The 24,292-nt window shown below is 44.4% G+C and overlaps 1 protein-coding gene across 1 annotated transcript in view; it reads right to left on the reverse strand.

The window, feature by feature from the left end:
* The window catches only part of LOC128843696 (rho GTPase-activating protein 20-like), a 64,057-nt gene extending 49,463 nt beyond the window's left edge, over positions 1-14,594 (reverse strand). Inside the window, exon 1 of the mRNA XM_054040734.1 lies at positions 14,327-14,594. Coding sequence (XP_053896709.1) covers positions 14,327-14,407 — 81 coding nt within the window. The 5' untranslated portion in view covers positions 14,408-14,594. The remainder of the gene's footprint in view (positions 1-14,326) is intronic.
* Positions 14,595-24,292: the final 9,698 nt, after the last annotated feature.

Raw genomic sequence — 24,292 nt, forward strand, 5'->3', positions numbered from 1 at the left:
ACTAATGCTTTGCTTTTCTATAGTGTCTTCCATCTGAGGATCTTAAAGCACTTTACAAACATGAATCAGTTAAGTCTCACAGCATCCTTGTTACACACAGTAGATAGGCATTAGAGTGCCCACTTTAAACATGGTGAAACTGAGGCTCAAAAAGACTTAAGTAACTAACACAAGATAGCATAAAGAAGCAGTAGTAGAGTTAGAAAGAGAACCCAGGTCTCCTTACTCTAGTCCTCTCCTCTAATCACCAGAAACATTCCCCCACAATTATTATTACAATTTATTAATTGTAAACAACCACAAGTGAGACCCAGCCCCAGCCCCAGGATTTTACATTCTAATCCGGACAGACACCGCACTAATAATGTAAGGAGTGAGTGGGAGGGTAGGAGCAGACAGTCGAAGAAGATTAATCTTATACAGTATTGTAACTAATCTTTGGCCACTCGGAAATTCCTGACATCAGGGAGGATTGAACTCAGAATATTCTGCTCCAAAAGTACAGACCCTTGCCACTTGAACTGAAGGAGAATCTTCATTAACAACAAACAGTATAGGGCATATGACATGGAGTTAAGAGTTCTGAATCATCCAGTAGAAGGCTGTGGCTCACATACATACTAGCCAATTCATATAACTATCCTGTAACTATTGCCAATATTGTTGCTCTGAAAATCTTTCAGTTACAACACCATCACATTTTCAGTGCTTTACTGGCTAATATCACAAGTTAAAAACTGACTAGCCTAGCTGTGCCATATTGCTTCATGTCAGGTAAGGACATTTTAGTATTTCATGTTATTTCACTTTGAAAGGGAAAATTATTCTATACTCAGAAGGGAGGTGCCAGTGGAAAGCAGCCGTTTTATTAGTTCTTGGGATGGATTTTGCCAGCAGAGGCATATGGTAAAGCATTAACTTTTCCCTACGAACAATAGTCAGGTTTCTTTAACCCTTCAGCCTCTTCTTGGAGCCACAATTAGTCAAAGGAGGAAGCATAAATAACACTGGGTGGTCACAGTATGTTATCTGGGGATGAAAGCCCCATCAGAGAAAGAGCCAGCTGAGGGTGAACTGAGAGCTAAGAAGATTGGTTGTATATATTTATCTGAGCTGTTTTACACAAGCTCATTTTCACTTGGCATTTTACTAATTGCTTTTCTTTACTTTTTTATTTCTCCAAAAGAAAAAATCCAAATCCAAACATTTCTTAAAATATGCAGAGCCCGATGGTGCTAAATCACATCTGAAGGACGTGCTTTGAAAATAGCTTCATTTCCTTCCAAGAAATGGAACCCAACCAATTTATTTTAAAATGTCCCATATCAGCGGGTCGGGGAGGGACGGAACTCATCTGCCAACAGCCAAGTGGATTTTCCAGGAGATGTGACTGGGGAATAGTTTGACCTACACTATTCTGTTCCATTTCATCTGTTCAGCTCCCATGAATTATTTATACCTGCAGGTTATGCTCAGGATCTCTGGAACAACATAAAAATGAATGGCAAAAATGATGCTGATGTTAATCAGACGTCAAGAATTATAACATTCAAAAACCAGTTGGAGAACACTTCAATCTCCCTGGCCACTTGATTACAGACCTAAAAGTCGCAATATTACAACAAAAACACTTCAAAAACAGACTCCGAGAGACTGCTGAATTGGAATTAATTTGCAAATTGGACACCATTAAATTAGGCTTGAATAAAGACTGGGAGTGGATGGGCCATTACACAAAGTAAAACTATTTCCCCATGCTTATTCCCCGCCCCCCCCCCCCCCCCGCCAGTTCTCACATCTCCTTGTCAATTGCTGGAAATGGGCCATTTTCATTACCACTACAAACAGTTCTTTTTCTCTCCTGGTGATGATAGCTCACCTTAACTGATCACTCTCCTTATAGTGTGTATGGTAACACCCATTGTTTCATGTTCTCTGTGTATATATATATATAGCTTCCTACTATATTGTCCACTACATGCATCTGATGAAGTGGGCTGTAGCCCACGAAAGCTTATGCTCAAATAAATTTGTTAGTCTCTAAGGTGCCACAAGTACTCCTGTTCTTTTTTCTGAGAGGATAGTCCTATGAGAATTGTAAATGACTCACAAACTCAGTGACTGGCAACAACACCTAAACCTAAATGGGTTGAAGTTCTTTAGAAAGGAATCCCATAGTTCTGAGCAGAAGAGTAAGGACAGATATTATTATTATTTATATTGCAGTAGTGCTTAGGAGTCCCTGTCATGGACCAAGACCCCATGGTGCTAGATCGCAAGTCACTTCATTATCTGGCATCACAGACAGAAAGATGATTCCTGCTGGAATAGAGCACTGACATACAAGGGAAGCAAAACTCCTGATATTTTCAGGCTTCAGCCCATTGACACTGTGGTGATGGACAGAATCTGTGATAATTTATGAGAGCCTCTACTGCTGCAAACATCCAAGCTTCCTCTTTTCTCCAAAAATCTAGAAGTTCAGCACTTGGGTGTGTCTGTCTGTATTTTTGGGGACATCCTATCAAAATAAAATACCATCCCGTACAGAAAATAAAAGATCAGACTGGAAGATACAATGGCCAGTTATAGACATGGTGACTCTTAACAGATAAAGTGAAGTTTTAGAACTGTTTATTTAACAAGTAGCCAAGTGCAGCCTTATTCCTAAGCTTTAATGGTTTTAGATCCCGTTTTTAGAGCCTTGTTTGTATGTTTCTATCTGACTAGAATATTTCATTCTGTTATATGTGTTTACCCCTAATGAACCAACCAATTTATGGTGCAGCTGGAAGTATGTAAAGTTTCCTCGCAATCCTCAGGGCAATGTATTGCTGTGCACACTGCATTGTTATTATGTGGATTGTGATAGAACCTAGAGTCCCCAGTTAGGATCAGAGCACTGTATAAGCACAAAGTAAGGTGCCGTCTTCCTAACAAGAGGCAGCTTGAGTACTCAATCATTTTGTTTGTTTGTTTTTTTCTTGTATGTGTAATTTATTTAGTGGCTTACGTTCTAGGATATTTATATTGGTGGCAGATGACCCACTAAGTGCTTGCTCCTGTTCCCCCAAGGTCTTACCATTGACTTCAACAGGATCAGGTCTTGAATGTTTGAGTTTCAGTTCAAAGAGGCACCCAGAAATTCAGAAGCTTTTCTCATCCCTATCTGCCTGAGTAACTGGGCTGAGAGTCTCACAAGACCAAGCTTTTCACATCTTTCCAGTGTGCATCAAAACAATTAAATCACAAGTTGGCAGGCACTAAAGAAATCAATAAGTAAAGACATCTTAGAAGAGCCCAGTTCTTCCTGTTTCTGGCCAGGTCATTATACAGGAAAAGAAGCCTCTCGAATGGGAGTTCATTGGTTTCCCCTCGAGTCCAAGTTAAGAGGGCCACAAGAAGCAGAAAAAGTGAAACATTAGTTTGTAAACTTAGCTAAATATTTTTTTAACATGCACAAAGCTCCCACAGGCTTTAGTTCAAGCCTTGAGCAGTTCTTCGTTTACCCAAACTGAGACTCATCTCTGATCTATTGGTATTAATATTTGAAATATTTGCTACATTCCCTCTACAAAGGAAGGTTCTGTTCTGTTCTTCTGAGGTTCTACTGCCACACCTATCACTATAGTATCTGAGTGCCTCATATGGAGATGTTCTTTTCAAAGATTCCAGATAGTCTATTTTTTTTAAATATCACTTTCCCTTGTCACTTGTCTTCCCAAGAAAGACCAGGACAGACTCTCTTGACAGTAGAGTGTCTCTACTCTCATCTCCTTACACCCTCCAGTTACTTGGGAACGTTCTTTCTTAGGAAACGGTTTCTTGCTTCTCCAGTTGTGAAAGAGTCTCTCTCATTTTTTACATATTTATTATTTTTACCATCAGGCCTGGATTATTTCTAGTAATGAATATGCCCTTAAACAATTCCAAAGAAACAACCAAGAAGCCCTGCATGGGAAACCAATGCAGACAGACTTTAAAAATGCCTTTTAAACCTTTTAATGAAGGCTGGGACTTTGGAATAGAAGCCCCTACTGTGAAGTCGGATGTATATATAATGGGAGGGAACTTATTGGATTTCTATGTATAAAAAATCATCAATGAGTCCAATGTAAATTATGAACAGAGTTTTTTTTTCTGAAGTGCAAATAAATTCTTCACTGAACCAAGATTTAGCCAAATGAAAAAGTTGCATAGCCGCCAAACCCAAGGAATGGAAGAATGTAACACATGCCTTTGTGCCTTTAAAAAACACACACACGCTGTTTTTTCTTCTAGCACAATTCTCTCCACTGCTTCCATATTAAAAATACAAATGTATGGACAGTTTGATGGGCAAGTGGCATTATTTCATGCCACTCTACACAGGGAATCAGAGAGCACTATGATTGCTCGTAGCTCCAGTATGAAACTGGAGACAAGCCTGTTGAGAGTCTTTGGATTAAGTTTAGAGGCGAGAGCAACAAGGGTGATGTCGTGGTGGGCGTCTGCTATAAACCACCAGACCAGGAGGATGAGGTAGATGAGGCTTTCTTTGGACAACTAACAGAAGTTTCCAGATCACAGGCCCTGGTTCTCATGGGGGACTTCAATCACCCTGACATCTGCTGGGAGAGCAATACAGCAATACAGTACACAGACAATCCAGGAAATGTTTGGAGAGTGTTGGGGACAACTTCCTGGTGCAAGTGCTGGAGGAACCAACTAGGGGCCAGCTCCTTTGACCTGCTGCTCACAAACAGGGAAGTAGAAGTGGGTGGCAACCTGGGCAATAGTGACCATGAGATGGTTGAGTTCAGGATCCTGACAAAAGGAAGAAAGGAGAGCAGCAGAATACGGACCTTGGACTTCAGAAAAGCAGACTTTGACCCCCTCAGGGAACTGATGGGAGGCTAATATGAGGGGGAAAAGGAATTCAGGAGAGCTGGCTGTATTTTAAAGAAGCCTTATTGAGGTTGCAGGAACAAACCATCCCAATGTGCAGAAAGAATAGCAAATATGGTAGGTGACTAGCTTGGCTTAACAGAGAAATCTTCAGTGAGCTTAAACACAAAAAGGAAGCTTACAAGAAGTGGAAACTTGGACAGATGACTAGGGAGGAGTATAAAAATATTGCTTGAGCATGCAGGGGTGTAATGAGGAAGGCCAAAACACAATTGGAGTTGCAGCTAGCAAGGGATGTAAAGGGTAAACAGAAGGGTTTCTACAGGTATGTTAGCAACAAGAAGGTGGTCATGGAAAGTGTGGGACCCTTACAGTATGGGGGAGGCAACCTAGTGACAATTGAAGTGGAAAAAGCTGAAGTACTCAGGTTTGGGTTTTTTTTGCCTTGGTCTTTACTGACAAGGTCAGCTCCCAGACTGCTTCACTGAGCAGCATAGTGTGGGGAGGAGGTAAGCAGCCCTCAGTGGTGAAAGAACAGGTTAAGGACTATTTAGAAAAGCTGGACATGCACAAGTCCATGGGGCCGGATGCAATGCATCTGAGGGTGCTGAGGGAGTTGGCTGATGTGATTGCAGAGCCATTGGCCATTATCTTTGAAAACTCATGGCAATCAGGGGAGGTCCCGGACCATTGGAAAAAGGCAAATATAGTGCCCATCTTTAAAAAAGGGAAGAAGGAGAATCCAGGGAACTAGAGACTAGTCAGCCTCACCTCAGTCCCTGGAAAAATCATGGAGCAGGTCCTCAAGGAATCCATTTTGAAGCACTTGGAGGAAAGGAAGGTGATCAGGAACAGTCAACATGGATTCACCAAGGGCAAGTCATGCCTGACCAACCTGATTGCCTTCTATGATGAGATAACTGGTTCTGTGGATATGGGAAAAGCGGTGGATGTGTTATACCTTGATTTTAGCAAAGCTTCTGATACGGTCTTCCACAGTATTCTTGCCAGCAAGTTAAAGAAGTATGAATTGGATGAATGGGCTATAAGGTGGATAGAAAGCTGGGTAGAGCATCGGGCTCAATGGGTAATGATCAACAGCCCGATGTCCAGTTGGCAGCCGGTATCAAGCGGAGTGCCCCATGGGGTTTTGTTCAACATCTTCATTAATGATCTGGATGCCGGCATGGGTTGCACCCTCAGCAAGTTTGTGGATGACTCTAAGCTGGGGGGAGAGGTAGAGATGCTGGAGGGTAGGGATAGGGTCCAGAGTGACATAGACAAATTGGAGGATTGGGCCAAAAGAAAACAGATGAGGTTCAACAAGGACAAGTGCAGAGTCCTGCACGTAGGACTGAAGAATCCCAGGCACTGCTACAGGCAGTGACTGATGGCTAAGCGGCAGTTCTGCAGAAAAGGACCTGGGGATTTCAGTGGAAGAGAAGCTGGATATGAGTCAGCAGTGTGCCCTTGTTGCCAAGAAGGCTAATGGCATATTGGGCTGCATTAGTAGGAGCATTGCCAGCAGATTGAGGGAAGTGATTATTTCCCTCTATTCGGCACTGGTGAGGCCACATCTGGAGTGTTGTGTCCAGTTTTGGGCCCCCCACTACAGAAAGAATGTGGACAAATTGGAGAGAATCCAGTGGAGGGCAACAAAATAATCAGGGGGCTGGGGAACATGACTTTTGAGGAGAGGCTGAGGGAACTGGGCTTATTTAGTCTGCAAAAGAGAAGAGTGAGGGGGGATTTAATAGCAGCCTTCAACTACCTGAAGGGGAGTTCCAAAGAGGATGGAGATCGGCTGTTCTCAGTGGTGCAGATGACAGAACAAGGAGCAATGGTCTCAAGTTGCAGTCATGGGCGGCTCCAGGCACCAGCGCACCAAGTGCATGCCTGGGACGGCAAGCCACGGGGGGCGGCCTGCCGGTTGCTGTGAGGGTGGCTGTCAGGTTGCCTTCGGTGGCATGCCTGCGGGAGGTCCGGTAATTCAGCAGCGGGGATGCTGAAGGTGTGGCACCAGTGGACCTCCCGAAGGCATGCCGCCGAATCTGTGTGGCCAGCGGACCACCTGCAGGCGCGCCACCGAAACTCGCCTGACTGCCGTGCTTGGGACGGCAATAACCATCGAGCCGTCCCTGGTTGCAGTGGGGGAGGTCTAGGTTGGATATTAGAAAAAACTGTTTCATTAGGAGGGTGGTGAAGCACTGGAATGGGTTACCTAGGGAGGTGGTGGAATCTCGATCCTTAGAGGTTTTTAAGGCGTGCCTTGACAAAGCCCTGGCTGGGATGATTTAGTTGGGGATTGGTTCTGCTTTGAGCAGGGGATTGGACTAGATGACCTCCTGAGGTCTCTTCCAACCCTAATTTTCTATGATTCTATGATTTGAGTTTGAGAGTCAGGCTTCTTCCTTTCTCCTCTGGTGGGCAGGGGCTGAGACTTTACAGTACACCATGAGAGGGGTGAGAAAAAGGAAAATATAACCATGCAAGGGAAAGAAAAGGCCAACACTAAACACTATGTGAGGCAGTAATACTTCAGGTCCATTGGGAAAATGATATGATACCCCAGCTCCATCCCCTTTCCCAAAGGTTTCAGATATCTCATTCCCCTCCACTAAAATACAACCACCTCTGAGGTAGAATGCTGCAGCACCAACCTTCCCTTGCTTAGCCCCTAGGGGTGAGAAGGAAGTTCTGTCTGCATGAGCCATTGGATTTTTGGTCTCTTAGGATATGTCTACACTGCAGTTAGTCACCTGTGACTGGCCCTTGTCAGCTGACTTGGGCTCGCTGAGGCTCAGGGGCTGTTTAACTGCAGTGTAGATGTTCGGGCTTGGGCTGCAGTCTGAATCCTGGGCTTCTTACATTTTACAGGGTCCTAGAACCTAGGGTCCAGCCCAAGCCTGAACGGCTACACCGCAATTAAGCAGTGCCTTAGCCTGAGCTCTGCGAGCGTGAGTCAGCTGGCACGGGCCAGCCATGGGTTTTTAATTGCAGTGTAGACATTCCCTCAGATGAGACTACCATCAAAGAGGCCATCTACTGCTATTTGCGCTGGTGGTTTTAGTGATGTGGACACCTATCCATTCAGTACTGGGCTGAGACCCACCAATTCATTACACAGACATTTGCTTTCTTTGATTAATAAAAGCAACTTTATTCCTCTGCTAGTTTTCCCCAGCTCTATTGCATCAGAGCCCTTTGCAGAAGGTCATGAAGTTTATCTCACGAATGAATTATTTGCAAATGGAGTTGGTTTGTGGATAACTAAGTCTTCCCTACTGCATGAGCTGTCAACAGAAACCCAATGGCCTTGGTATCTTGTGGGTTTAAGTATGTAGTAGATATTATAGCTATTCTGAGTCTGGTGCGTCCCGTGTATTTACATTAATTAAATCATTTCATTTGCAACTTGGCAATGGAAGAGAGCTTGAAAAGAGGCAGCTGTGTGCATCTGGATTTCATTAGAGTTGAACATTAATCCCTTTATGCCTTATAAGCATCACGTTAGTGTTATACAGTTTTGGATTTACTAAAGGCATTCTCAGAACTGGCTGGTGGAAAAAACAGGCTAATCAGCAGTGACCCTTACAAAGCACACAGCATGAAAAGAAGTCCCCTCCTTGCATTGCTCACCCACCTGCCAACTGGAATGGGGACAGCTTGAATACTCCTAAGTAGAACCCACCTTCCAACGCCTTCTTAAAACTTGAGACAGGCTCACGAAAGATTCAAGCACCCCCAAACTTTGGAAAGCAACATTCCAGAATCAAAACCTGGATCTGAACCTCATAATCTTCAGGGGAGTAACTCTGGATTTTACACAACCATTGTAAATAGCAAGAGGATTTGGCCAAAGAAGTGCCCCCCCTCCTTTTTTTTTGCTAGTTTTTGAGAGGGCTGCAAGAGATGGGTGGAACTGTAAGAGAGGCAGTTGGAGAGACATCACTGAACAGGTGGTGAAAGATTGGGGTGGAGACAGAGGTTTGGGAGTGATCAGCATAAAGGTATTATTTGAATTCATGCAAGGAACAGGGAGTAAAAGAGCAGTGAGAGGGCTGAGAACAGACAATGGGAGAAGCTAACATAATGAGGGGAAGGAGGAGTTGCACACGGAGGTGGTGAAGGAGAGATTAGAGAGGGACAAAGAGATCAGAGAGTATATAGTACTGCTAACTCTCAATAGGCTCAGCTCAGGAAGACATTTTGTTCCATAGGATGAACTTGCATAAAAAGTGCCATTGTGAAGAAGGAGGTAACACCTTCTTCTAGAGCACCCACAACTGGCCACTCTCGAAGCATGTCTACACTACAACAAAAGGTGTGTTATTAACCAAGGTTACCTAAATCAAGTTAAAATAGCATTGAAGACTCAGCAACTCAGGTTAGCAGCTCGAGATACCAGATTGCAGGCCATCGGGCTGTTTTGATATACAGTATCAATTCTTATGTCTCTATTTCTTGTGCAGCATTAAAGCACTGCCAATGGGCAATGGGAAACTTTGAGAAATATTTTATTTCGAGATGATTCTGCTTTTTTTTCATATATTATTTTCTGTCTTCTGCTTTTCCTGTTTATTTGTTTGATCACTAGGGGCATTCTTATGAAAACAGAGTCAGGTGAAACTGGAAACAGTGCCGTGGCACATTATTGGATGCAGAAGGCCCCAGAATGATGGGAACAAACCCTAAAGAAGTTTACTGACTACCCCCAGAGTTCACCAGAGCTCTATGCTTACATCAATCCCTCCAGTGTCTTGAGTATTTTTGTTGCATTTCTCTGAATTCTTTGCAATTTGTCAAAATCTGTCTGGTATTCAGTACTGAGAACCTCAATACAACATCCCAGGTGCATTTGCACCAGATATATAGAGAGGGACTATGCTCTGTGATATGCTAGCAGTCATTAAATCACTCCTATCTTTTGTCTACCTAGCAGTATCTTCCCACAACATACTCTCCCCCCCCCCCACACACAAAGTTCTTTGGATTGTCACGTCTCCAATAAAGGCTGCAGGCAACTCCAAAAACAGAACAAAGCAAACATTTCAATGAGAATTATGAAAAATAAGTTATCACAAAAACATCCTGTTTTCCTTCAGATTCTCTCTCTCACTATAGGCTACACCCCACCCTGCCTGTTTTCAGAGGGACTGATTATGGGCACTGGGTTTTGGAAACTTTCTCAGTCACTTTTCCAATTCTTATCTGAACAGCCTGTTTGTTCACTATGGGGTGGGGGATGAGAGGTGCAGAAGGGGAAGAGAACGGGGTGAGAGAGCGTGTCTCCCCCTCCCCCAACACTTTCACGTATAGTCTCTGACAACCTCAGTGAGAGGGGAAACAGGAAAATTAGCAACAGCATCATTTGCTGATCCCAGTGATTGAAACATTTACTGGTAAATCTGGGCCCCTGGCAGTGATGAGGAGGATCATATATATTCCTGCTAAAACACATATGCCAGCGCCTGTGTAATGGGGTTGATGATACCCTCTTGTGCCATGGTGATGAGGGTACCCCTGAGAATGTGTATATGTTAGAGCTCTAACCAGGGGCACCCACAGAACGAGGGTTGGCAACCTGCAAATCTCCAACTTTCATCCATGGGCAATGAATGATGTGCAGATCAAGCCATTCTTTAGGGACCATCTCTGGAAGACCACACCTACATTTTAGTTGCCAACCACTGGAATTATACCAGCTGACAAACAGTGGCTGGCTGGCTGGCACAATCCTATTGCCATTTGGAGATGGTATTTCTGGTGCACAGTGGGTGTGATGACTGCAAGTGAGGGTAGCACGGGAGTGAGTGAATGAGTGTAAGATTGGCGGCCATGTGAATGTGTGCTAGTACAATGTGGGTGTAAATAGGAGTGGATGTTTTTGATTGTACTATAGAAGTGTACAGATTTGAATGTGTATGTAGATTTAGTAGTGTAATATCAGCATGTGGGTTTCTGGAATGGTAGCATAGGTATCCATGAAGGAGTGTGTAACTGGTCTGAGTGAGTACACTGGTGTAATGTAGGAATGTGTGCAGATGTAATGTAAGTTATGTAGGTGTTTATGAGTGTACATGTGAATTGGTGTCATGTAGGTGTCTGAAGATGACAGTACAGATGAAATCAAGGCGGCTACGGAGGCGGATGTCATATAGGTTTGCTGATATCAGATACTCTCGTGGCTATGTCTAGGTGTGAACGGCTGTAACATGCATAGTTGTCTGAGAACAGCAAATCAGCTGAACAGTTTCCTTCCTTATTTCTCATACCAAGATGCAATTTGTATAGAAATAAACAATTCTACATGCAGCACAACAATCAGCGGCTAGACCCAATGCTTCCCCTAAGGGGCCTGGGGTGGAAGAGGTATAGTTTGCTACTGTGAATTAAAAAAAAAAAAAACACATATTTTTAAAAATAAGTCAGAATCCTACATAGATTATGAATAAGGGGACTCAGCATCTCTTGACTAATTAGAGTGAATGTCCACTAGGTCTTCAGGCTGGTGGCTAAATTTTTTTTTTTAAATACTGATGTGTTCATCATCTGATATACCTAAGCAGAAGATGCAGCCTGACTAGTGTTTGTTTAGAATAGAAGCTCTTGGATCACATCCATTGAAGTCCTGGTAGCAGTGTAACACATTACCACACAGGAGATTTGTGTGCAGTGCAAGGGTAGTCCCAGGACTTTCTCATTTCCAAGGTCTGTGCAGCTAAGGCTCAATGAAGAGGGACAGATTGGAGAAGCACTCCACATTCAAACATTGACCCCAGCCTCAGGCAATTGGAAATTTCAGGAGAACCTTATTCTGGTTGTGGTCCCAGTTGGAACTCAGACTACAGAGATGCTCAAAAATAACTTGAAGACAAAGATAAGCCATATACAATTTTGTTCACCAGGAGAACTTTACAAAGCCTTTGACAACCCCTTGTATTTAGCTGCTAGAACACAGAGGAGCCAGAAGACACTGCAAGCCACTATATCTCCCATGCTGGCCATGTTCTAAAAACAACAGAGAGATTTCATTTCTAAATGTTTGCTATGTAATTCATATTTGAATAACATGGCTCAAAGCTAAATAGTAATACCCTGAAAAAGTTGATTTCAGCAAATTATAAGTCTTTTTTAAGAGTAAACGTGATAGATTTTCTCTTTTCTTCTATAAGGAGCATGTATAAATTATTGGGAGTCACTAAAAGATGCTATTACAAATTCTCTTTCAAGCTCCATTTGACTGACTGTATAGACTATTGGATCTTGGAGAAATGTGTTTTGTTAGTTAGGATATAGTTCTTTTGAGAAGCTGTGCATATCACTAGTGAAGCTCCTTGCTGCTGTAGTGTCTCTCTGAGTGAATCCTTTATTATCTGCAGGGGCACTGCCTGCAATATAGACCCAGTCAAGCCAACAAAAACATTATGTGGGGCCAACATTACATGACACAGTGTTGTGAGGTGAGGTGGTGTATCAGACCAGGCCTTTTATTTTTTTTTACACTTTAATTATTTTTCTTGTCCACATTCCAGATTACGATGATGTATTATTTTAAAATTAATAAAGACATTAAAAAATTAACCCAGCTTTTCTTTCAATTTTAGAAAATGTTCAAGTTTTGAACAAAAGTTCTGGAAGTTTATTTTGTTTGAATCAATTTGTCCCTAATCCCTAAATTCCAGGGGCAAGGAGATACACGCATTAATATTCACTCTTACTTGCCTTTGCAGGCTGGATTTGCTGTCAGAATGATAGAGGAAAGGTGCTGCTACGGAGGATGAAAAAGTAGTGATGCCCCAATATGAAAGGGTAAGAGAAAAGATCAGTTCTGGCTGGACACAGAGAAAAGGAGACCAGAAGTTGAACTTCGGTTCTGATGATATCCCCTCCAGATTGCTCGCCAGCACTTTGTAACAACTCTAGAAGAGACTGGCCCCAGAGAACCCACTGAGCCTAGTGCACAGTGGAACGGGACTTGGGTGGTCTCGTCAGTGCTGTGTGGTTAGGATCTTTTGAGAAGGCAGCAACGATCAATAACATTTTTAGTTCTGCAAAGCTGTCGAGTCTCAGTGCCTTGATTTTGAGCTCCCAGCCACATGGGACAAAACTGATAATCAGGCCATTGAAAACATCGCTATCACTAGGATTGCATTGCAAACAGGCAGCTACAGAGGTCTGACATACCTCTCTTAGCTCAGAGTTCATAATAGGTTTAGATTAGGGTAGCCACTTTTTTTGTGTTGAAATCCCCCCCCACACACACACCAAAAAAAAAAGTTTGTTATTTTTCAATGTTAAGAGATATGGCAGAGAACACAGTCCCCTCCACCCCCAGTTGCTAGCACCAATAGCTCCCCTTGGCCCACTGCAGCTGTCCTGCTAGCACAATAGGTGTGAAGCTTAACCTGCTATTTATGGATGGAGAACTGAATCAACCAGCATTTGAAACATTGTCATGTGATATTTATCTAGTACTTTACATCCCAAAGGATCCCAAACATTACTGACATAGGAAACACTTCACCTACCACTGAAATGCAAGCACCTCTGGAGTGGAACACATCAGTTGTTTCACAATAAAATTAAACAGGGACACCACAGAACAGTTTCAGAAAGGAAGAAGAAATTTTTAGCCTGCAGGGGGGATTTGGGTTTGTAATAACCCAAGGCAGAATTTTGGTTATCAGGAGACCCGGGCTAATATCTTTACCAAAAATCCCAAGTGAAAAGCATAGAGTGGTGAGTTAAGCATTTCAAAGACTGTTGATGTTACTCTGAATCTAGTGGCATCTACACTTCTCCCTTTGATGCCAAATACTGGATTGTTTATATTACATAGCACTGATTAAATGATATCATGCCATCATTTGTATAGAAATAAACTACTAAGATCAGCGTGACACCAACAGAAACTGCATCTGCTCCTTTCCAGATTTTAGGGATAACTCACATCTTTTATTTTTAGCCATAAAATAGCCCAGGGGCTGATGGAGATTCATTGTTGAATATTAGTGCACAGTGAGATGGAGTAGGGAGATATTTGTATGATCTCCTATTACAGCTTTCTAATGGAGAGAATGACAGGCAGGTTACAGGCCAGCTGAATGGCTTGAGAAGTTAAACCTACCATGTGAGACAAAATAATACCTAACCCCTTAGATGGAGGCACTGCAACTTGTGGACACTCAGGAAAAAAGACAACAGTTTTCAGACCGATTCTAAGTGGGAATAAACATGGGCTTAGTAAACAGAAGTGGTGGAAAGTTAAGCAAATGAAGTGGGTAGAAGGAATGTGAAAAAGACCAAGGGATTTGCTTTCTGGTTTCTAGCATGGAAACACACAGTTTCTGCAGACAAATTAAAGCACATGCCGGAGCCCCAAACACAACTCAGCTGTGCTTTCATCTCCCCTTTAACATGCCAGCCATGTACTTGCCTTCCCCCACTCCTGCATCCACACTCTTGGGTCTTCTTCGCTCTGTCCCTTGGGCAGATTAGCCTTCTGTTGAGGAGTCATCCTCCTGGCTGGGTGCTGGTCCTTCTTCTGGGTACATGATTTATTCCCAACCTCACATGTTTGTCTATCGCCACAGTCAGAGGGGAGAGAGGGGAAAATCCCAAAAAGGAGGGGAGTTGTTACTGGGTCTATTTTACAAGTCCCAGTTGTTGGAGTATCAGTCAGATAATCCTTGGATTCTGTTAGGTGCTGCCAGCTCCAGAGCACAGGAGCAAGTGACCAGAGCAAGTAACATTGCCTGCTTGCTTTTTCTGATCAGCTGAGAGGGGATCCAGCTAAGTTCCTCCTACTTGCACTGCCTAAATAAGGACATTGACTCACAGTTGGCTACACGGTGCTCCTTTCTGAAAGCACTTACTGCTAACAGCAATCTTGCTCTTTAACTAAAATGCTGCACAAAGTGAGCATAGAAAAGGAACCTGAACTCAGAGTCTGAGATCACAAGGGGATCCTTCATTCTTGAAATAAGGGGCAGGAGTCCTTGCTTTGCCAAATGCAGAACCCCCTGAGAACTGAATTCTATCGATTCACAACAGAACACAACACTTCTGAGGTTCTGGTTCTGACAAAACAAAGTTCTGGGCTGCTTTTAAAAAAAAGAAGTACTGCACTGCCTCGATCGCTGCCGAGGCTGGGCAAGAATGACTTTCAAACAGAAAGTTTTCTTGTTTACACAGCACAGGCTTCCAGTGACTTAAAAATACATGTTCGTTATTCCATCTTCCTTGAAAAGCAATGGTTTGAATTATACCCTCCGTTTTATTTAAGGCCTAATCCAAAGCCTACCAAAGAAAATGGAAAAAACTCCTCCTGGCTTCAGTGGGCTTTGGATCAGGCCTGTATGAACTCAGAAAGTTTTGCAAGCCCCTCAAAAGTTGAGGAGGTTTGGGAAGGCTCAAGCAATACCTCTTTTTCGCCTGCTGAATCTTTCTGCACATTCCAGATATTAGGAAACAACCTGGTCTTTATTAGAACAGCAAGCCCTTCCCCTAGCAAATCAGCCAGGCATTTCCCATTCTGTATTCTTTCCAGATAAACTCAAGATGTGAAAGCAGAGTGGAAAAATTCACACCACTGATGAAACCAGGAGGAATGTCACGTTTCAGGGTTGAGCGCGTGAGACAAACAAACCTTCATGTTTTCACCTCACATTTTTCTCCATGTGGCAAAAAAGTAAATAAAAAATAATAATAATAATAAAAAAGAAAAGTAGTTTACCGGGGAAAAGGCAGAATCTCTGTTGAATATGAACATTTCCACACAGGGTAATACCTGCCATTTGTTCCAGAGTAGAAGCTGCACATATCTTTCTTTGACAAAAAAACCCCACATTTTAAAGCATTAGCGGCAAAATCGTGCCGTTGACCAAATTCTTGCCCCATAGTGCAGAATCTCAGTTTTTGCAGAATAAAAATTCACAGAGCCAGAATTGGTACCATTCGTAACTTGGTCTAGCAGCCACTAGACAGCTATCTGCATCTGCATCACCCCAGAGTTGGCACTAACAGGTTCCTTTTCTGAGCAGACTCATCTGTGAGGCCAGGGACTGAATGGGCCAGGGATAATGAACAATGCCCCCACTCTGAGAAGTGGCTGCTCCATGTCAGGGGTGAAGCATGGTGGCATGAGGGAAACTTGCTCTGCTACTGCCCATGCTGTTCCCATTCTGGGATAGAAGACTACAGGCTCTGGGGCTGTTATCCTGGTACCCTTCACCACCAACACTAGGTTCACTTTACCTTGTCACATGTGTTTGTTGAGTCTTCTCCAAAAAGAGTTTGCAATCTAACTTGACAGAAGGTACCATATCTTCTTCTAAGTTTGTGCAGCACCTAGCACAATGTAACCTCAATCCTGATTGCAACCTCTAAGTTCTACCACAATACTATGCAAATAAATAAATAGATAGGTACGCATGGACGCACACATTGGCCACACATTAATTCCATAAAACACTCTATGGTGAGAGCTCTACAGAAATTCTTTTGAGAGCATAAATCCATGCAGTGATGACATACATTCTTCCCTGGGACTATTTCCGTAATTCCTTCCCCCGTGTCAATAAAAGTCATAATTGCAGCACACTGCATGGATCTGAAACAACCTGCCATGGCAGACACCCAATTTTCCACTCTTCTGTTCCTTTCATGGAGAATTTACAATCCACTGACCCTCTCCTTGAGGCTAAACATAGGTGTGTGTCTTGTTTGTAACACTGTGTGAGAGAATCGACAAATGATAAACACAGTGGATCATAAAGAGCAGATTAATGGGAAGGTGAGTGCATTTAATAATGCAAATCCTTGCTTTTGGAAAGATCTCTATGGCCGTCTATTGCTTGGTTCCTTGTTTTTATTAGGCAAACATTTTTGGGAAGCTGTGGTTCAGCACTGGTCTTTGCCAGACCAATGTCTTTCCAGCCTGTTTGGATGCCAAGACACACTGGCAAGACCAGTATTGTTCCCTCTGGGTATCTACTCTTTTCTACAATTGGATATTTGACAGGAACATTGTGTCACTTGAGTAATTCACCACTTTTTTCCACCTTTCTTTAAAAAAAAAAAAAACAGTGAACTCTGCACTGGTGAAAGGTGCAGCTAGATACCCTTGGAGACTGAGCCCTGGAGTGGAGAAACCATCTCTGTATGTGAGAGGGTCAGTCAGTCTCATTGGTCTATTCAGTCCTTGGCCTCTTTTGGAGCCTGCCAGCAAGGAAGCCAGTTAATGCCAATTGTATTTGTGGGCATTGTCATGAAGTGATTATTTATTAGTACTACCATAATATAGGAGGCTGCGGTTTTCAAAAGACCCTAAGGGAGATGGGTGCCCAAATCCCATTGAAAGTCAGTGGCAGGCTAAAATCCTTAGGCACTACTTTAAAATACCAGCCTGGTTTTCTAATGTCCCGCCATCAACACAGTTTCTTGGCCCCATATATGTAGCTAAAGGATATGTGTGACGTTCCCCTGGTGTTATCTGGACCGGTGATTCGCTAAGTCACTCCAATCCTTGACTCTGGGAGCCAGCCTTCCCTGCTCTGCTGTGAGAACTCCCACTCCTGGGCTGTTCACACACAGCCTCTCTGGCATGTAAGCTGCTTGGATTGTGAACCGAATGACACTAGCCAATACCTTCAGTCCCAGACACAACCCTAGGAACCTCTGTCTTGCAGTGTCCAGAATGCCCACTGGACACTGCAAGCTTATATGAGTTCGTCAATTTAACAAAGAAATTTATATGCACCAGGCTTGTTATCTCAAGGGGAGTCTCTGACATGCTTCAAACCTAACACACTGCTTCAGGCAGAATAAACAAACAGATTTGTTAACTACAAAGATAGATTTTAAGTGATTATAAGTCAAAGCACAACAAGTCAGATTTGGTCAAATGAAATAAAAGCAAAACGCATTCTAAGCTGATCTTAACACTTTCAGTGCCCTTACAAACTTAGATGCGTCTCATCATAGGCTGGCTGGTTGCCCTTCAGCCTGGCTCTCCCCTTTGATCAGCGCTTCAGTCGCTTGGTGGTGATGTCTGTAGATGGAGGTGAAAGAGAGAGGAAGAGCATGGCAAACGTCTCTCCCTTTTATCATGTTCTTTCTTCCCTCTTGGCTTTGCCCCCGCCCCCCCCCCCCCAAGTCAGGTGAGCATTACCTCATCATAGTCCAAAACTGACCAAAGGAAGGGGGGTGACGCATTTGAGAGTCCAACAGATCCTTTGTTGCTGCCTAGGCCAGTGTCCTTTGTTTCTGTGAGGCTGGGCTGGGTTTGTCCCATACATGCCCTGATGAGGTGTGAACTGCCCCTCTGCTCTTGGAGAGTTTTTGCTTGGGCTTGTTTTAAGCCATGAGGACACATTTTCAGCCTCATAACTATATACATGAAATTACAACCTATAACATTACTATAACAACAATTACTATAACATCACTATAACAACAATGGTCAGTGCATCATGAGCCTTCTGAAGACACCCGACATGACAAACTTTGCATTGGATACCACACAATCATTTTATAAGGATGAACATGGCGGTGTAGGGTGTTATGTCAGTTCCATCTGAGACTGGCCCAAACTCCTTGCATACCTCCTTTACCAATGCTCTCTAAAGTGGTCTCTAAAGTCCAGAGTTGCTGTCTGACTGGGCAGAGTAGTTTCAGAGATTTTAAGGCCTGGTCTACACTACGATTTTAGGTCGAATTTAGCAGCGTTACCTCGATTTAAGCCTGGACCCATCCACACAACGAAGCCCTTTTTTCGATTTAAAGGCTCTTTAAATCGATTTCTTTACTCCACTTCCGACGAGGGGATTAGCGCTGAAATCGGCCTTGCCGGGTTGAATTTGGGGTAGTGTGGACGCAATTCGACGGTATTGGCCTCCGGGAGCTATCCCAGAGTGCTCCATTGTGACCGCTCTGGACAGCGCTCTTAACTCAGATGCACTGGCCAGGTAGACAGGAAAAGGTGCGCGAACTTTTGAATCTCATTTCCTGTTTGGCCAGCCTGGCAAGGTGCAGGTGAGTGCAGATCTCATCAGCAGAGGTGACCATGGAATCCCAGGATCGTAAAAAAGCTCCAGCATGGACAGAATGGGAGGTACGGGATTTCATCGCTGTATGGAGAGACAAATCTATGCTAGCTGAACTCCGTTCCAGTAAATGAAATGCCAAAACATTTGAGAAAGTCTCCAAGGGCATGAAGGACAGAGGCTATAACAGGGACGCAAAGCAGTGCTGCGTGAAAATGAAGGAGCTAAGGCAAGCCTACCAAAAAATCAGAGAGGCAAACGGCCGCTCCGGGTCAGAGCCCCGAACATGCCGCTTCTATGATAAGCTGCATGCCATGCTAGGGGGTGCAGCCACCACTACCTCAACCCTGTGCTTTGACTCCGTCAAAGGAGAATCATGCAACACGGAAGCGGGTTTTGGAGACGAGGAAGATAATGATGAAGAGATTGAAGATAGCTCACAGCAAGGAAGCGGAGAAACCGGTTTCCCCAACAGCCAGGATATGTTTTTCATCCTGGACCTGGAGCCAGTAACCCCCAAACCCACCCAAGGTGGGTCTCCCGGACCCTGAAGGCAGAGAAGGGACCTCTGGTGAGTGTACCTTTGTAAATATTACACATGGTTTAAAAGCAAGCGTGTTTAATGATTAATTTGCCCTGGCATTCGCGGCCAGTACAGCTCCTGGAAAAGTCTGTTAACGTGTCTGGGGATGGAGCGGAAATCCTCCAGGGACATCTCCATAAAGCTCTCCTGGATGTACTCCCAAAGCCTTTGCAAAAGGTTTCTGGGGAGGGCGGCCTTATTCCATCCGCCATGGTAGGAATCTTTACCACACCAGGCCAGTAGCACGAGTCTGGAATCATTGCATAACAAAGCATAGCAGCGTATGGTCCCGGTGTTTGCTGGCATTCAAACAACATCCGTTTTTTATCTCTCTGTGTTATCCTCAGGAGAGTGATATCATTCATGGTCACCTGGTTGAAATGGGGTGATTTTATTAAGGGGACATTCAGAGGTGCCCGTTCCTGCTCGGCTGTTTGGCTGTGGCTGAACAGAAATGTTCCCTGCTGTTAGCCACGCGGTGGGGGGAGGGGTGAAGCAATCATCCCAAAGAATTGTGTGTGTGTGTGTTGGGGGGGGGTTATTTGGGTTTGTGTTGCATGCTAACCCGCAAATCACAGCCCCTCCTTTTAAATTGCCAACCCATTTTAAATGGCCAACCCAATGGCCGCTTGGTATGGAAAATGAGGACGCTGCTGTTTGAAACCATTCCCACATGTTATGAAGGTTAAAGAAGCCAAAAGACTGTGGCTTACCATGGCTGCCTGCAAGCCGAATTCTGTTTCCTGGCACTGCGTGAGTGATCTCTCATACCAAACCAGTAGGCCCTCAATATAAGAGGCAAAATGTGACCTTGTAACAAAAGCACATGTGCTATGTAATGTGAACAGCAAGGTTTAACGTGAAAGAGTGTACCCATTGTTCTCTAAAATGTGTCTTTTTAACTACCACTCTCCCTTTTCCTCCACCACCTGCAAATGTTTCTCCTTCGCAGAGGCTAGCGAAGATTAGAAGGCGAAAAAAACGCACTCGGGATGAAATGTTCTCTGAGCTCCTGCTGTCCTCCCACACTGACAGAGCACAGCAGAATGCATGGAGGCAGACAATGTCAGAGTGCAGGAAAGCACAATATGAATGCGAGGAGAGGTGGCAGGCTGAAGAGAGTAAGTGGCGGGTTGAAGAGAGTAAGTGGCGGGCTGAAGATGATAGATGGCGTCAGCTTGCTGACAGAAGGCAAGAGTCAATGCTCAGGCTGCTGGAGGATCAAACTCATATGCTCCAGCGTATGGTTGATCTGCAGGAAAGGCAGCAGGAGCAGAGACCACCACTACAGCCCCTGTGTAACCAACAGCCCTCCTCCCCAAGTTCCATAGCCTCCTCACCCAGACGCCCAAGAATGCGGTGGGGGAGCCTCCGGCCCCACAGCCACTCCACCCCAGAGGATTGCCCAAGCAACAGACGGCTGGCCTTCAATAAGTTTTAAAGTGCAGTGTGGCCCTGTCCTTCCCTTCTCCCCTACCCCGGTGCTTCCCTCCTCCCTCACCCCTCCTGGGCTACCTTGGCAGTTATCCCCCTATTTGCATGATGAATTAATAAAGAATGCATGAATGTGAAGCAACAATGACTTTATTGCCTCTGCAAGTGGTGATTGAAGGGGGGAGGAAAGGGTGGCTAGCTTACAGGGAAGTAGAGTGAACCAAGGGGGGGAGGGAGGGAGGGAGGTTCATCAAGGAGAAACAAACAGAACTTTCACACGGTAGCCTGGCCAGTCATGAAAGTGGTTTTCAAAGCTTCTCTGATGCACACCGCGCCCTCCTGTACTCTTCTAACCACCCTGGTGTCGGGCTGCGTGTAATCAGTGGCCAGGCGATTTGCCTCAACCTCCCACCCCACCATAAACGGCTCCTCCTTACTCTCACAGATATTGTGGAGCGCACAGCAAGCAGTAATAACAATGGGAATATTGGTTTCGCTGAGGTCTATCCGAGTCAGTAAACTGCGCCAGCGCTCTTTTAAATGTCCAAACGCACATTCTACCACCATTCTGCACTTGCTCAGCCTATAGTTGAACAGCTCCTGACTACTGTCCAGGCTGCCTGTGTATGGCTTCATGAGCCACGGCATTAAGGGGTAGGCTGGGTCCCCAAGGATAACTATAGGCATTTCAACATCCCCAACGGTTATTTTCTGGTCTGGGAAGAAAATCCCTTCCTGCAGCTTTTGAAACAGACCAGAGTTCCTGAAGATGCAAGCGTCATGTACCTTTCTCAGCCATCCCACGTTGATGTTGGTGAAACGTCCCTTGTGATCCACCAGTGCTTGCAGCAGCATTGAAAAGTACCCCTTACGGTTTATGTACTCGCTGGCTTGGTGCTCCGGTGCCAAGATAGGGATATGGATTCCGTCTATCGCCCCACCACAGTTAGGGAATCCCATTTCAGCAAAGCCATCCACTATGACCTGCACATTTCCCAGAGTCACTACCCTTGATATCAGCAGCTCTTTTATTGCGTTGGGCCCGTACTTTGTGAGAAGTCTATGTCCATGTCTATTTCCTCATCACTCTCATCACCGCGTTGCCGTCACCTCCTCGCCTGGTTTTGCTTTGGCAGGTTCTGGTCCTGCATATACTCCAGGATAATGCGCGTGGTGTTTAAAGTGCTCATAATTGCCGCGGTGATCTGAGCGGGCTCCATGATCCCAGTGCTATGGCATCTGGGCTGAAAAAAAGGCATGAAACGATTGTCTGCCGTTGCTCTGACGAAGGGAGGGGCGACTGATGACATGGCTTACAGGGAATTAAAATCAACAAAGGGGGTGGCTTTGCATCAAGGAGAAACACAAACAACTATCACACAGAATAGCCCCCTCAAGGATTGAACTCAAAACCCTGGGTTTAGAAGGCCATAGATTTCACGGAGGGAGGGAGGAAGCAAATGAATACAAAACAAATCGGGTCTATTTCTTGTTTTGATCCACTCCATCTATCTTTTACATCTTAGGCTGGCAGCAGATGGTGCAGTACAACTGCTAACCAACATCATCTCCTGGGTGCTCGGCAGAAGATGCTGCATTACAATTTCTAGCCATCATCATCATCTCCTGGCTGCATCTCCAGACGGTGCAGGACTGCTAGCCATCGTCATCTCCTGGGTGATCAGCAGAAGATGGGAATGACCTGGCTGAGTCACTCCCATGTCTGCCCAGGCGCCCCTGACCGACCTCACCGAGGTCGGCTAAAAGAGCACCCAGGAATATGACGAGAACGGCTACCAATCGTAATGCACCATCTGCTGCCAAAAGGCAATGAGCTGCTGCTGTGTAGCAATGCAGTCCCACATCTGCCAGCACCCAGGAGACGTACGGTGATGGTGAGTTGAGCGGGCTCCATGCTTGCCGTGGTATGGCATCTGCACAGGTAACCCAGGGGAAAAGGCGCGAAACGATTGTCTGCCGTTGCTTTCACAGGGGGGGAGGGAGTGGGGCCTGACGACATGTACCCAGAATCACCCGTGACATTGTTTTTGGCTCATCAGGAATTGGGATCTCAACCCAGAATTCCAATGGGCGGCGGAGACTGCGGGAACTGTGGGATAGCTACCCATAGCTACCCACAGTGCAACGCTCCGGAAGTCGATGCTAGCCTTGGTACTGCGGACGCAGTCCGCCGACTTAATGCACTTAGAGCATTTTGTGTGGGGACACACACAATCGACTGTATAAAAACAATTTCTAAAAAAAACAACTTCTATAAAATCGACCTAATTTCGTAGTGTAGACATACCCTAAGGCCAGAAGGGACCACTGTGATCAACTAGTCTGACCTCCTGTATAGCACTGGCCATAGAATTTATCCCAAATAATTCCTTATGAAAAGGACATGAGAACTAATTGGATCCAAGTTTATTTACTTTGGAAAGTTTGTATCTTATGTGAAGTTTTCTGTTGAAAGTCTTCCATTTGCACTACAGGGAAACCTCACCTGTGTGTGGAAGTCCACTTTTGAGTCATTAAAGATGCCACTTGAGAAAATATCTTCCAAAGTAAACAAATAACAAGGCTGGGATACTTTCAAATTTCCATCACTTTGAGAGATTTCAATACCATAAAACACCCTCTAGACCTAGACTGTGTTTGAAAATAGACTAGAACCTGAACTATAATGTACTCAGATATCTTCTAAATGAAAAGCTTAATCCTTGCCAACCTCAAGCATTCAAAAATCATGGGTCGGCTCCCCGCCCCCAAATCGTGAGATTTAAAAAAATTTAAAAAATAACAGTACATTTTGGGTTCTTTTCATTTGCCTTCTGGTACACCCTAGTCATGTTTTCAAGCTTTTCTTCCAAACCATGGGAATTGGAAATTTACTTTTAAAATGGAAGTTGAGAATCTTACATAAACATAGTATCATAAAAATGTAGGGCTGGAAGGAACCGCAAGATTCATTTAGTCCAGCCCCCTGTGCTGAGGCAGGACCATGTAAACCTAGACCTTCCCTGAGAGCTGTTTGTCCAACCTGTTCTTACAAACCTCCAGTGATGGAGATTCCACAACCTCCCTTGGAAGCCCATTCCAGAGCTTAACTATCCTTATAGTTAGAAAGTTTTTCTTAATATCTAACCTAAATCTCCCTTGCTGCAGATTAAGCCCATTACTTCTTGTCCTACCTTCAGTGGACATGGAGAACAATTGATCACCATCCTCTTTATAACAACCCTTATCATATTTGAAGACTATTATCAGGTTCCCCTATTTATCCCCAGGAACTGAGGCCTTAAGAAGAATATCAAATATAATGAGACTTGCAATAAAA

The sequence above is a fragment of the Malaclemys terrapin genome, chromosome 9 (genome assembly GCF_027887155.1).
Source record: "Malaclemys terrapin pileata isolate rMalTer1 chromosome 9, rMalTer1.hap1, whole genome shotgun sequence".
Lineage (NCBI taxonomy): Eukaryota > Metazoa > Chordata > Testudines > Emydidae > Malaclemys > Malaclemys terrapin.